The sequence below is a fragment of the Myotis nattereri genome (genome assembly GCF_964212035.1).
Source record: "Myotis nattereri genome assembly, chromosome: 10".
Classification (NCBI taxonomy): Eukaryota; Metazoa; Chordata; class Mammalia; order Chiroptera; family Vespertilionidae; genus Myotis; species Myotis nattereri.
The window spans coordinates 72,663,755-72,678,814 of NC_138085.1; the positions used below are offsets into that span (position 1 = coordinate 72,663,755).

Sequence of the window (15,060 nt, forward strand, 5' to 3'; positions counted from 1 at the left end):
GCCACTGGGCCCTATAGGACACCTAGCACACAAAGCCACTCTATCAACACAGGGAAGCAGCCAAAATGCAAAGACAAAGAAACAGGTAAAAAATGACAGAAATGGAGGAAAGCAAACTACAGGATATAGAGTTCAAAACCACACTTATAAGGTTTTTCAAGAATTTTCTAGAGCCAAAACCGGTTTGGCTCAGTGGATAGAGCGTCGGCCTACGGACTGAAAGGTTCCAGGTTCGATTCTGGTCAAGGGCATGTGCCTTGGTTGTGGGCATATCTCCAGTGGGAGATGTGCAGGAGGCAGCTGATCGATGTTTCTCTCTCATTGATGTTTCTAACTATCTCTCTCCCTTCCTCTCTGTAAAAATCAATAAAATATATTTTTTAAAAAAATTCTTGCAAAAAAAAAAAAAAAGAATTTTCTAGAAACTGCCGACAAATTTAGTGAGACCCTCAAGAAATCTAGTGAGACTCTCGAGGATATGAAAAAGGACCAACTAGAAATTAAGCATACACTGACTGAAATAAAGAATATTATACAGAGTTACAACAGCAGACTAGAGGATCGCAAGAATCAAGTCAAAGATTTGAAATATGAAGAAGCAAAAAACACCCAACCAGAAAAACAAAAAGAAAAAAGAATCCAAAACCCGGAAGATAGTGTAAGGATCCTCTGGGACAGCTTCAAGCGTACCAACATTCGAATTATAGGGGTGCCAGAAGAAGAGAGAGCAAGATATTGAAAACCTATTTGAAGAAATAATGACAGAAAACTTCCCCTACCTGGTGAAAGAAATAGACTTACAAGTCCAGGAAGCACAGAGAACCTCAAACAAAAGGAATCCAAAGAGGACCACACCAAGACACATCATAAGTAAAATGCCAAGAGCAAAAGACAAAGAGAGAATCTTAAAAGCAGCAAGAGAAAAGAAGTCAGTTACCTGCAAGGGAATACCCATACGACTGTCAGCTGATTTCTCAACAGAAACTATGCAGGCCAGAAGGGAGTGGCAAGAAATATTCAAAGTGATGAATAGCAAGAACCTACAACCAAGATTACTTTATCCAGCAAAGCTATCATTCAGAATTGAAGGTCAGATAAAAAGCTTCACTGATAAGAAAAAAGGAGTTCATCACCACCAAACCAGGATTATATGAAATGCTAAAAGGTATCCTTTAAGAAGAGGAAGAAGAAGAAAAAGGTAAAGATACAAATTATGAACAGCATATACACATCTATCAACAAGTGAATCTAAAAATCAAGTAAATAAATAATCTGATGAACAGAATAAACTGGTGAATATAATAGAATCAGGGACATAGAAAGGGAATGGACTGACTATTCTCGGGGGGGAAAGGGGTGTGGGGGTGTGGGAAGAGACTGGACAAAAATCCTACACCTATGGATGAGGACAGTGGGGAGCGGGGTGGTAAGGGCAGAGGGTGGGATGGAAAGCGGGTGGAGGGGAGCTATGGGGGGAAAAAAGAGGAACAACTGTAATCTGAACAATAAAGATTTAATTTAAAAAACAAAAACAAAAAACAACAACAACAAAAAACGGGGCACTTTGTTCTGCTTTGAATTTGCTCACTGACCTCTCTTCTCTGGAGAATAATTTTAGCTTGAGGAGAAAACCCTCGGGGTGTTAGTCCTGCAATTCCACTGCGTGGTTTCGCGTCAGTGCTGCTCTGGGGGCCTGGGTGAGCTTGGTGTGGTCACTGCATTCAGGCCTGGAGGACGTGGTGACAGAGGAGGACCTGGGTGTCCTGTCATTTTCTGTGGCCTGGGGGCCTGTCCTGGGAGATGTGGGGAGGGACAGGGCGAGGCCTTGGGGACAGGGAGCTTGAGGCTCACAAGCCTGTGTGGCCTCAGCCTCAGGGTGAACAAGGTGCATCCAGATGGCAGCAGGCCCGCAGGAGCTCAGCTGGCATCGTTGATGAGAGTCCGAGAGGGATCCAGCAGGCGCTCCCGCTCGCCCTCCTCTGCTGGGGACTGGCTGCGGGACAGGCGGGCCAGAAGCGGACGGTGCAGCCCGTTGTAGAGGGCAGTGCCCATCAGGAGGATGAGGAAGCCGAGGATCTGCAGCGGGTGGAAGGCCTCCCAGCCCAGCGCCAGGCTCACTGCCCAGATGACGACTGTCCGCAGGCTGTCCAGCACCATGCGGGTGGTGGCACTCATCTCCTTGGTGACGCTGATGCCCGCAAAGTTGAAGAAGGCGATGCTGCTGATGTTGCCCAGCAGCGCCAGGGCGATGAGCGGCTGCCGGCCCACCTGGCAGAAGGCGTCCAGGGCGTCCTCCAGCATCCCTCGAGGGTTTCCGCTAAAGGAGCCGGCAGGGATGTAGTACATGGGCACCAGCAGCAGGGACAGGATCACGAAGCCAAAGAGGCCTGGGGAGAGAAGGGAGCACGTCACACTCTCTGCTTGGCTCCGACTCCCACTCCCAGCACATCGGGGCCAGCAGGCCTCCCCTCATCTCCTGCCACCCCGTCCTCGTGGCCCCCACACCAGGGCCTTCCTCTCAGGACCGAGAGCCGTCCCCTCTCATCCAGAGTTCACAACAGCCACTGAATGGGCTCCAGCTGCCCTTCTCCACGTTAACCCACATTTTCCGACTACACCAGGAGAAATGCATTTTACATTGCGGCCAGTGTATGCATGCACAGGCACACACACACGTGTGCTTTCACAGAACAGCAGCTACCCTTACAGTATGCAATGCTCTCTGACTTCTCAATTCCAGTCTACTCGTTTAAGAAAGAATTGCTGGCCATCACCACTACGGTGCCCACGAGTGTGGAAAACCGCTCTCATTCAGCGTCACTGGCCTGTTAAACATAAGGAGCTGAACCAGAATGTAAATCAATGCACCGCTTCATTCAGAAAGTCTGGCTAGGGAAAAAACGAGCAGAAACAGAGCATCCATGACAATGTCGTTGATGTAGTTATGAACATTCTGCCATAGCCCTCAGCTCACTGTGGACCAGGCACAGGGAGCAACCTGACGAGGCCACAGGCCACATTTGGTAGCACTGCTCTAATCCTCCCTGCTAGTTTCATATTTTTAAAGCATAATTTTAATAGTTATTTCCCTGCTTTAAAACCTCTGGTGGTTCTTCCCTGCCTGTCACTTAAATTCACTTGCCTGATGTTTAAGGTTCTCCATATGAACTTAACCTGATCATTTTCCCAACATCAAACCTGCATCTCGCCCAAACGATTCCTCACTGGGTTGTAAACTCAGGTCCAGCTCCCCCTGTCTTCGCTCTGTCTGGGGTTCCCTCCTTCCTACTCTGCCTGTTGAAATTGCAGCTCAAATGCCACCTTCCCTGACTCAAGGCACTCAGGTAGGCTTGGCAGGTGCAACATCACTTGAGCACAGGTGACCTGAGCTCAAACCACTGCTTGGTCCACTTCTTGCTGGTCAGCGCCCCTAGAGTGAGGCTTACAACTAATTCATCTTCAGCCTCATCCTCCCTGAGCTCCTGGCCATGTGCACGACGTACGTGGCGAAGGGAGGAAGGAAGCGGGGCAGGATGCTCACCCCTCCCAGTGGTCCCTGGCACCCGGACCTGTGCTCCTACATGTGCGTTCACTCCACATGCTACCCTCCAGTGTGCCCCCGACCAGCGCCCTCCCCCAGCCCGTGCTCACTCACCCTCCGTGCCAACTGCCCGCAGAGGGTGCACATTGTGTTTGTAGACAAACTTCTCCTCGAGCACCATCTGGATGGAGACGATGATCTGGGCCATGATGATCAGCAGGTCCCCTGTGGGAAAGGACCAACAGGCCCAGGGTGAGGGAGGCAGCGAGCCAGAAGGCCATGGGGCTGTGGGCAGGGTGGCGGGCCCAAAGCTGAGGGAAGACGGCCCTCCAGGGGACAGAACAACAGCCCGAGACTTTTGCAGGACAATATAGTTCACGAGGCACAGTCATAACGTAACTAATCTGCTGGCCTCGGGGGGAGGGGGGGGAGGGGGGGTGTAGGTTGGTAAGGCAGGCACCTCACCCCCTCTGGGCTGAGGTCCCAGAAGGCCCAGAGGCCTGCAGAATGGGATAAGCAGGTCTTTTGAGCACAGGCGTGGAAACAAACATTTCTGGTTTTTCCTACCTCTGAGTGACCAGGTTGGTCACTTCATTGTAGAATGGGCTGCACTGCTTTCTTTCTGGAGGAAGTGCTCAGTACATGTTCATTTCCCTCCTCCCCCAAATCCAGCGGTTTGGGTGCAGACAGGTACATCACGGCACATGCTCTCTGCTTCCTCTGACCCCCGGTTCCTTATCTACCCATTTCTCATGCTGCTTGGGCCTCTGGCCTCCCCTACACTCTATGTGCCAACTTGAGAGCAGGTGCATGTCCACAGCAGCGGGTCCCCACAGGCCCACCCAGGGCTTGGCATGCAGCAGAGCTTGTAACAGCTCGTTGATTGGCTCTGTGCTGGGCTCCTAGAGGACAGGAGGGCGGCCCCTGGGTCCCGACCCCGCTGCACCTGTGATCACTTCGCTGAGCTTGTGCTGATCGTCGTGCTTGCTCAGGAGGTCGGCCAGGCCCACGACCACCAGCCCCGCGATGGTGGCGAGGATGCCCAGCCACTGGCTCAGCACCAGCCTCCGCCCCAGGAAGGCCACTGAGAACAGGCCTGTGAATATGATCACTGCTCCCCGCAGCATCTGGAAGCTGGAGGCGCTGGTCATGTTCAGGGCTGGGAGAGGAGACACGGGACGTTAGTTCCTGAGAGCCAAGGCTGTCCGTCCGCGAGGTGTTCTCAGGGTGCAGACGTGCCTCCCATGGGGTATGCGCTCAGTGACTCTCGGGTGGGCCGGGGTGGTGAAGATGAGCTGGGGTGGGAGTGGCTGTTTCATCAATGGCCCCCTTGGGTCATGGGCTTCTCTGAGCCCTACTCGGCCTGGCCTGGCTACTCACCCACATACATGATGCTGGTCCCGGTCATGTCGCAAAGGGCTGGGGCCAGGAAAAGAAGGGGGTTGAAGGGCTGCTGGGGATCCATGCTGGCATCTGAGTACCTCGCGGCTCTGCACCGGAGCAGGTAGAAGGCAGCCAAGCAGGAGAACTCCCCCAGGAACATGCCCACCGCCTGCAGGGACAGAACCCGAGGAGTTTAGAGCTGGAGGGAGGGTCACCTTCAACAAAAATATTTTAAACATAACCTTTCTTCAAACAGGAGCTTACCTATAACCCCAACACAGAACTGGCACAACCAACGTTGCTGTGTGTGGGAGGCCAGAGACTGCCGCCTGGGTCACCCCTCAGCCCCTTGAACATCTTGACACAAACCCTAAGGCTGTGTAGAGCCTTGTCTGAAAACCGCTGATCTAGGCCAACCCCTGGTCAAGTTCTAGATGCATAAACAGGCCCGGAGAGGCTCAGGAATTTATTTAAGGCCACAGAGCAAGTTGCTGGCAGAGCTGGGCTGAAAACCGGGTCTCCTACTTCCCTGTGGAGCAATAAGGTGCCTCCTATTTACGGTCCCTGTCCCTGTGGGGTCTGGGTTCCCGATGGATGGAGAGCAGGTTTTGCCATGAGGGTTGATGTTTTCCAAATGTGTCCTGAGTTAACGTGGTGAGGGCTGGCCTCATGGTACCCACTCAGGCCTCTCACAGAGGACTGTGCCCTCTGCTCCCTTCCAGGGCACTCACACTCTGGCCTCTCTTCTGGGGAGGGAGAGAGACGTGGGTAGCTCTCCTGGGAGCAGGGAGAGACTCCACCCCCAGGAGGGCCTCCGGGGCCAGGAGGCCTGGGTGACAGGAGGTGGGGAGGATTGGGAGGTGGGGAGGGTCGTGGGGAGGGTGGGGCAGGTACCTGGAGGAAGGGGTGCTGGAAGCTGTGCTCCTTGCTTCCTCCACAGCCCTGGGCCACGAAGTTGTCAGCCCACCTGCAGCAGAGAGAGAAGGTCAAACCCTGTAGTGCAGCGGGTGCCTGCGGACAAGCTCGCTCCTCCCAAGGCCAAAGGCCATACTTGGAGGACTGCGCCCAGCGTGGGGCTCCCTCTCAAAGGGGCCAGTCTCCGCGCAAGGAGTCTTCATCTGGGGGTGTGGACAGAATGTGGGGACTTGAGAGCCTTTCGCTGAAATGTCATGAACCTCTAACTGAAATTAAGCTTTTCCTCCAATTCTGAACACGGCATCGTAGCACTGGGGCTTTGTCACAGAAACCACAGCTATTCTCACGATCCCACTGTTTACAATTTTATGTGCTAAGAAGCATATAGACACATATTACTATCATGAACTTGCCTTTTTAATGTTCTGATAACTTCATGCCAGCATACTTGGCTTTTTCTGTGATCCTCAGTCTTTTATTTGCCCATTTTAAAACATGACTTTAGAATTCACCAGATTATCAAAGAGACACACAGCACAACAATATCAGGAGTCACTGGTCTCCAAGGGCACTGAGGCCTGGGAAATGCCGCCTGACGCGGACACCTGGTCACCTTCCTGTGACCGGAAGGCTTGGAGGGTCTTTCCAGTGCAGACGCGAAGGCAGATGGCAAGTGCCCGGCACCAGTGAGCACCCTGGCAGGCGGCATAACTGATTATGGCTCGCTTCCCCAAAGAGCCCACACAGGCCCAGAATCCTTCACGGCCCAGGGTGCTGGACAGCTACCACCTACATTCTGTGTTGTCCGCTGTCTGTGCGCTGAAGTCCCGCCCTTGAGTTTCACTTTTGCTGGGCTTGGTTGTGTCCCTGTGGTCTAGTCTGATCTCTCTCATTTGAAAGCCCTTCCGAGATTTGGGGACTTTTCCACCTTCTGATTGTTCTAATCTCCTGGCTAAACAGCCCAGCCCTTCCTAACCTCTCACTTCCCTGGCTGCTGGCTTCTGGAAGTGAGCTGGCGGGCCAGGCCCAGAGCCAGGGGCATGTGATCTGGCCCAGACTGAGCCTGGTGAGACAGTGACCCCTCTCTCACGTGGGATGCCCTGGTTAGCTGACATGACTGTGTCTGCTGACTCAAGTTAGTTGACACAACTTGGACTGCGTCACACTGCTGACTCAAGTCACTCAGACCCAGGGCTGCTTCCTGTGGGCTGCTGGCCGGCTCCCTCTGCAGCACCCACCGAAGGCAGAGGCTGTCTCGAACCGGAGAGATTCAGGACTTCTCCCAAAAAGTCGGTCAAGAGCAGCCACACTGCAGTGCCCAGCCCGACTCTAGAGGCATCCTTGCACAAGCAGGGGAGCCTTCTGCTTCCTGTGCCCCCCACAGAGCCACAACCGTGGTTGTGCCAAGCAGTTAAGAGTCTGGGTTTGACACACATCCTGGCCAGCCCTGGCTTCTCTGTGCCCTGAGTTTGGGGAGGGGAACAGGAAGGTCTTTCCCACAGCCCAGGGCAAGGGCACGATGCCCGGATGCTGGCAGTGGGAGGGCGAGCTGAGTGGTGATGGAGCCCCTGGTCACCCGGGAGGGCAGCCCAGGCCTGTGAGGGAGAGACCACGTCTACCCAGGTATCCGAACACATCCCAGGGCGAGTGAGCAAACAGGGCTATGGCCACCTTATCTCACAGAGGGAGACCCTCACACACTCCCCGAGACGGGGGTGAGAGGGGTAGTTAGGAGGGCTCATGGTTCTTGGGAATGACGAGGCCCCAAGGAGAGCTGCAGGGCGGGGACAGGTTCTGATGTGACTGGTTGGGAAGGCAGAGAGGAATCCGGGTCAGGGGACCGGCTACAACCAGTCCCATCACCAATGGAGGAAGGCAGCCCTTGCTGCAGAATAAAACCACCCGCTTTCTGGGGCTCATTTCTGCCTGATCCTCTACAGGTTCTGGCTCTTGGGTCCCCAGGGAGGACAGGACATGGGATGTGGGTGGGGGCCACAGACAGCTGTGGCTCAGGGCGGGCATGATTTACAAGCTGCTCGCTTTTGCAGAAGAGCCCCCTGGGCGGGTCTGGGGGAGGCAACTGAGACAGGAGGAGTGAAGAGGTCAAACCTCACCCAGGGCACAGAGCCAACTTCCCCGGAGGAAGGAGGAACGGAGCAGGTTGGAGAGGTGGGGATTCCTGGGGCTGGAGCCAGGGCTCCTCCAGGAGGGCTAAGGGAGGTCCTGCCAAGTCCATCAGGTCAACCAGAAGCCTTGGCCACGGCAGGTATGGAAGCCCTTCCTCCTCCTGGGGCCACACCCAGAGCAGAGATTGGCAGGTTCAAGATGACCACTCACACCTGTCTCACTCTCTGGTTCCACACTCACTGTCATTTAGAGTAAGTTCAGCAGCCAGCAGCTCCCACCCCCTGCTCCTGGCACATCACTATACAGAAGCTCCAACATTTTTTGGTTGAATGAATGAGACTTCCAGACCCCTCCAAGCCAACAGGCAGGTGCTACGTGCAGCCCAGAGGCAATGTCTCATGAGTCTCGATTTCTCACCTAGTCTGAGGTGCCCCCTGCTGGTGGGACAAGCTGGGCCCAGGGTGGGGCACTGCGTGGGGAGCTGGATGCAGGGTTGGTGCTGAGCTCCTCCCCTCCCCCACCTCCACCCTAAAGGGCTGTCTTTGCTTTCTCCCAGAGGTGGGTCTGCCTGAACAGGTTGGGGCTGGCAGCATTCCCAGCTGAGGAAAAGGAGTCTTTTTGTATCTGAGGGCCTGGGGATGGCTTATAGCCTAAGGGATTAGGTGTCATGGGGACAGGCTGCCCTGCCCAGACTCTCTTCAGCCCGGGAGGAGATCAGGCCAGCGGACACTTTGAGAGGAATTAGGCTTCACATCCTGGCCCTGAGACAGACCTCAGTTCATTGTGCAGGCACAGGAGGGCCTCAGTAGCCCAGAACAAGAGCCAAAATCCAGCCCAGTCCATCTGGGGATGACAGCAATGACCCTAACGTGGAATAGCTCTTGGCTATTTGCAAATCATGTCACTAAGATGTTTTTATAAATACAGGGTTCACTGAGTACTGACTTGGTGCCAGGACTGTGCCCAGCACTTCCCGAGGGTTGTCTGGTCGAAGCCTCACAGGGATCCTCATTTACAGACGGGGACTTCAAGGTGTGGGGTGGAGGGGTGGAGAGAGGCATGTTCAGGCTCAGACAGTTAACAACAGGCCCAAACCCATGTGCTGACAGTTACATTCAGAAAAGGCAACAGGCTGCCTGGAAAGCTGATTTTGAGTTTCATAGGCTGGACAAGTTATAGTGTTCTTATCTATAAAATGGGGATAATTCTGCCCTAGCCGGTTTGGCTCAGTGGATAGAGCATCGGCCTGCGGACTGAAGGGTCCCAGGTTCAATTCTGGTCCAGGACACATGCCCAGGTTGCGGGCTCAATCCCCAGTAGGGGGTGTGCAGGAGGCAGCCTATCAATGATTCTCTCTCATCATTGATGTTTCTCTCTCTCTCTCCCTCTCTCCCTTCCTCTTTGAAATCAATAAAAAAATATATATATATATTTTAAAAAATGGGTATAATACTAATGTCAAAAGTAATAAATAAGATATGTAAGACCTGGTGCATGGCAGGTGGTCAATCAAAGTTCTTTTCTGCGCCTTTTCCCTTTCCCCTTGATTGAGCAGGAGCCACCACCCCTTGTGGTACGCCAGGCTCCGCTCCCGCCTAAAAGCTCTGGAAGAGCATCCCTCCTCCGGGGAGCATCCCTTCTCCAGGAGCATCCCTTCTCCAGTAGCGCATCCTTTCTCCGGGACCTACCCTGCTGGCTGAGGCTGAGGTGGCTGGAAGGGCCTTAGCTACTGCCCCAGCAGTTCCAGAGTTGCAAAGAGGGTGAGAAACTCAGCCACCATCTCACAAAGCTCCTATTACACAGACAGGAACCCAGGGACCAGAGAGGGCTGAGGAGTACAGGCCCGGGAGGTGCCCAGAAGGGCTGGTACCCAGGAGTCTACCTCCAGTTCCGAGCCCTCTCCTCACACTTGAGGTTCTCCTATCACCTGCTTATTCCAGTTTCTTTCCACTCCCGTGGCTGAGGTGGGGAAGGGGTTTTACTCTGCAGATGGGTCCTCCATTCTCTGTAGATACTGTTTCCAGGGGGAAAGCCATGGTCTCCAGGGCAGGAGGCCGGTGGGGACCCACCAGGGTTAGGCTGAGGCCGCATGAGCAGGTGCCTCTCTTAGAGTTCCCTGGGCCTCGGCAGGCTGGGGTGGGCTCCCCTTGATGAGGGTGAGTCACTATACATGGCCTTGCCCAGTCAAACTCAAAGCTCAGCATTCTGGGAGGCGAGCGTATCTATGTGTGTGTGGGTGGGTGGGGGAGGGGTTGGACTGAGATGAGGAAGTGGCTGCCCCAGACCGATTGGCTGTGTGTCCATTCCCCACAGAATCTCTGCCATTTCCTCTTGAGTTCCCAGCTTGTCAAGCCCAGTGAGTCAGCGCCTTCCCCCCACAGAGGGATCCATAGAAGGGCCCAGGGCTTCTCCGCTCTCCAGGGTAACCTGGCTCACGTGGTGATAAATGAGAATGAGCCCTCTCTAAGTAAATCAGAAAATCTTCCTCAGTAGATTTTACCTGCGTCTGGGAAAAGGTGGAAGTCCCGCCCAAGAGAGGGGGACTTTGGGGTACCGCAATTGTAAAGGAATAGGACTGGACCACAATGCTGAGACCTAGGTTCTGGTCCCTGCTCTGACCCAGCCAGCTGAGACACAAAAAGAAGCTTCTCTTGGGACCTCGACTGTAAATTGTGGGGGTTAGAATGGATGATTTCTATGTTTCTAACAACTCCAAATGCTGCCCCCCCAAATGACTAGAGAAGTCCCCAGCCTCGTCCCATGTTGGTGATTAAGAGCATGGATTCTAGAGTGGACTACTTATATAAAAGCCTAATATGCTAAGTGTCCGACTGAGTAGTCGATGACCAGTCGTTATGATGTGCACTGGCCACGAGTGGGCAGATGCTCCAACTGGTAGGTTAGCTTGCTGCTGGGGTCCAGTCGATCGGGACTGGGTGAGACGGGGCCAGACACGCCCTGGAGCCCTCCCTCGGTCCCTCCCCAGCCACCGGCCCTGACTGGGACTGGGCAAGATGGCCCTGATCACCCTGATCGCCAGCCAGGCGGAGGGCCCCCACCTGTGCATGGACTTTCACGCACCGGGCCTCTAGTAAATTCTATAATAGCTGAGTTGAACGTGGGCAAGCAAGTCCATCTTTCCATACCAGTTCCTGGTCCAGGGACAAGGAGTTTACCTACTTCATAGGATGGCAATAAGAACTCATTAATTTGACACACGAAAGGCGGCCAGAGACAGGCCTGGCACACGGTGCTCTCTGTGAGTTAGCCGATCAGCACTTGCTGTGATCACATTCTTATTTCTGTCCCCGCCAAAAGCTGCAGTCTGAGTGTGCTTTCAAACTGAGAATTAATTCCCATCAGGATATCCCCAGCCACTTTCCCAAGTCCCTTCGCTCTGGGAGCATCCTCCTCACAGGCTGGCCTTGGAGCACTGTTTAGAGTGCATGAGAGGCCCCCAACAGGCTACAGGGCAGGGGGCAGGATCAAAGGTTGGGGCCCCACCTGGGAGCCTCTTTCCTGCAGCTCAAGGCAAGGCGTCTGGAGGCTGGGGATCCTTTGGCTTCCTACCTGACCGGTTTGGAGCTTTTAATGGAAGGAGCTGAGTCAGCCCTGGAGGAACTGGGCAATCTCAACTCTCCCTGGGGACAGCAGCCCGGGCAGACCTACAGCCACTCTCTAAGCAGTTGCCTGAGGTCTTGGCTGGAGCTGCGGATGGGCCACTTGTTCTGCTGTGAGCAGATCCTAACTTGAGGTGGGGCCCACAGGTTGAGTCTCCCTTAGAGCGAAGGCTCACAAAGGAGTGACCTTCAGGAGGCCCCAGGGCTCAGGAGACCAGCTCGGGAGGGACAGACACAGCTGGCACAGAGGGAAGGTGGGCCCCACCCAGAGCGCCACTTCCTCTGGAGAAGGGAGGACACTGTGACTGCCAAGTGGGCACCCGTCTGCCTCCTCCACCTCCGATTCTAAGCCTCTCAAAGGCAGAGACCTTCTCTGTCTACCTCCCTGAGTCCAGACGGTGCCTCATACACCGGAGGTGCTTTCCACACGCCTGATGAATTGAATGGGACGCTTTTCTCCCAGACCTCTCTTCCGGGGGCGTTTCTCACATCACTGACGTCATGTGCTAGGAGCAAAAGCCTCCAAAATGAAATAGACATGACCAGCCCCCTCCTCCCAGGGAGCACTGGCCAGAGGTGATGGCGGTGACTCCTCCTTGCTCTGGAGCCTGAGTGGGAGACCACTGTCCACCATTCCCCACATGCACCTTGGAATCGGCTCAGAGAAAGGCCAGGCTCTGCGTCCTGGGGCTCCTAGATGGTGAACAGAGGGAAGGAAGGCCCTGCTCTGAGGTGGGGGCAGAGAAAGAGGCAAAGAGCTGCCAAGAGAAGGGGCTGCCTCCTGCACCCCCGTCCTCCTCGCACATTACAGAGGGTGGTTCCTCACCCGCATGACAGCCCTGGGTGCTCAATCCCCAACCTCCTAGCAGTGGTCCTCCACCTTCTGGCCCTTTAAATACAGTTCCTCATGTTGTGACCCAACCATAAAATTATTTTCGTTGCTACTTCATCACTGTAATGTTGCTACTATTATGAATCGTAATGTAAATAAATATCTGATATGCAGGATGGTCTTAGGCGACCCCTGTGAAAGGGTCGTTCGACCGCCAAGGGGGTCGCGACCCACAGGTTGAGAACCGCTGTTAGGGCCTGTCCCCACCCTCCCACCAGCACCGCACCCTCACACATCACAGCTGAACTGCCCCCCTGCACCCCTGTCTGGGTTAATGGCGCTTCTGTTCTCCAGGCAGACCCTGGAGGGATCACTGTCTCTTGACCCTGTGCGTCAGCCTTGTGGCTTCTCCCGGTCTCTCCCACTGCACTGCCGCCTCCTGGTCCTCTCACCTGCTAGGCAGCAGCCTTGGGGTGGTTGTCCCTGCACCAAACTACTCTTCACCTTGGCCACCGGCCTCATCAGGTCATTTTCAGCACCTCACTCCCTGCTCAGAAGCCCCGCTTTGATTCTGGGATAAAATCCAGCCTGAGCACTAGCTGTTCGTTAGCCTACTTTCACCTGGCCTTGCTGTCTCCTGCCGCGATGTCCCCGCCGTAACCCTTCCTCCGTGAGGGCTGCAGGGCTGCCCTTCTCGGACCCTTCGGCCCGCATGGCCTCCACGGGAGCTCGCGAGCACCGGCCTGGGGCCGCCCCGACCCCCTCCCAGCTCCCCCACCGCCCCGGCCTTGGAAGGGGGTCCGGGGGAGGAACTGGTCCCACCCTCGGTCGTTTAAAGATGGAACTGAGACGCGGAGGTGGAAGTGCCTCGCAGGATCGAGCACACGGCGAGTCAAAGCCGGTGGGGTCCCGCCCGCCGGGGCACCAGCCGCGCCGCATAACCCAGGCCCCGCACCTCCGGGTGGTCCCTGAACCGAGTGAACCGACCGGAGACACTGGGCGAGCGGGTGAGGCCGGGAGAGGACAGCGGAGAGGGGTGGGCGGGGAAGGTGGTGGTGGTGGTGGGGGGGGGGGTCGCTGGCGCCCCGCGGCCGCGGCAGGCCCGGCGGCGCCCCCGCCTCTCCCCCGGCCCGGACTCACTTGGCCGAGAGCGTGTTGATGGAGCCGGTGACGAGCATGAGCCCGGCCAGGAACAGCTGGTACTTGGTCCAGGCCATGGCGGCGGCGGAGGGGGGCGCGACGCTGCAGGGACCCCCGCGACCTCCACGATCCCTCGAAACGACAGCCCCTGACCCGGTCACCCTGGGGTCTCGGGCGCTAGCGCTTCCGGGGCCGGGCGGCACGTGACTCGCGCCGGCCCCGCCCCCCGGCCCGCTGGCTCCGCCCCCCGAGCTGTGCGCGCCGGTTCCCACAGGATGACAACGACAAGTCTCGGGGCCAGGTCTCCCCATTGATCAAAGGAACTGATGGGACGGCGCCATGAGGGTGCATCTTGGATGTTGGAGCGTTTGGTAAACCGTTTGGAGAAGCTGAGCTGAATGATGTCAGAGGCAAGCTACCAAGTGTTCCTGTCCGGCGTGGGAACCTCCTCTTCACACGGAACCCAGGGACCTCCTACCTCCTGGGATGTGTCCCTAGGGATCGCAGTCCATGGTGTTGCTCACATCTTCCAGAAAAGTGGTGTAGGAAGCTCATGCCTGCTCCCTGGGAGACCATTTTAGAGCGAAAGAAACAAAATTGATCATGCTAGTGAAGGATGGGGTAGGAGTTTGCACACAGTCTTCTGTCTCCCCCAAATCCATGCCTTCAGCCACCCCCATGACGATCACCCCATTGCTTCTTCGTGGATTCCCCGAGGCTGCTAGGAGGCAATCCTGGCAGAAAGCCCTAGGCTTGTGTGCAGAGCTTTCTGGCTTTTAGAACCCTACTCCTGGTTTTCAGGCCGAGAGGAACTGTCCTCATCTCCAGGTTCCTAGTCTGCACCCCGTGAGGCCTTGCAGGATCTGCTTCAGGCCCCCTGGGCACGTTTTCCCCATCACTGCAGATTTTGTTACTAAAGTTTCAGAGATAGGACCTGCCTGCCGGCTCTTCCTGCTTACCTACCCTAAGACTGCCTTGAACTTGTGAAAATGACCAATGTCGAATCAGGAAACCTCTCAGGGGACTGCACCAGACCCTTCTGTCACAGGGAGACCTGAGGTAGGAGGTCACCAGAGAGCCAGGGGTTTCCCAGAGGAGGGCATGGCACAGAGGTATGAGTGGACAGGGAGTGTGTCTGGCCCACGGACCACCTGGGAGCGTTCCTTCTCTGGAGCCCGTTCTCATAAGCCTGAGGGAGATGGGAGACTCGGAAGGAGCTTTCTTCTGAGCTTCTTGTCCTTGGCATGAGGTTCATGTGTTTTAAGAGGAATTAATTCAGCTATCCCAAAAGATCTACTGAGGTTCCGGGATCTGTAGAGATAGATGAAGTGCAGCGTTTATCCCAGGGGGCCGGTTGGTGCATGCCACACCCTGGACAGCCCCTCACTATTAGGGGCAGTTCCCACAGGCCGCAGTGACACGCTCAGTGGGACTCTGGACCATTTCCCCCAAGTGTCCAAGCCAAGGGCACTGTCCTGAAGTAAACATTATTCATGATCAAT

At 55.5% G+C, this 15,060-nt stretch overlaps 1 protein-coding gene across 1 annotated transcript; it reads right to left on the reverse strand.

The window, feature by feature from the left end:
- Positions 1 to 1,497: 1,497 nt before the first annotated feature.
- On the reverse strand, positions 1,498 to 13,747 carry SLC35F6 (solute carrier family 35 member F6). Its single transcript, XM_081101309.1, has 6 exons — positions 13,559 to 13,747; positions 5,819 to 5,891; positions 4,922 to 5,093; positions 4,488 to 4,700; positions 3,656 to 3,766; positions 1,498 to 2,387 (listed from the first exon to the last, which is right to left on the reverse strand). Exons 1-6 carry the CDS (start codon positions 13,633 to 13,635, stop codon positions 1,918 to 1,920), a joined length of 1,116 nt encoding a protein of 371 aa, XP_080957435.1. The 5' UTR covers positions 13,636 to 13,747; the 3' UTR covers positions 1,498 to 1,917.
- Between the last annotated feature and the right edge of the window lie 1,313 nt (positions 13,748 to 15,060).

Coding starts and splice junctions, on each gene's coding strand:
- SLC35F6 (XM_081101309.1), bottom strand. CDS start 13,635: ATGGCCTGGACCAAGTACCAGCTGTTCCTGGCCGGGCTCATGCTCGTC. Junction 4,701..4,921: donor GACCAGCATCATGTATGTGG/GTGAGTAGCCAG, acceptor CTCCTCTCCCAG/CCCTGAACATGACCAGCGCC. Junction 2,388..3,655: donor GCGGGCAGTTGGCACGGAGG/GTGAGTGAGCAC, acceptor TTCTCTCCCCAG/GCCTCTTTGGCTTCGTGATC.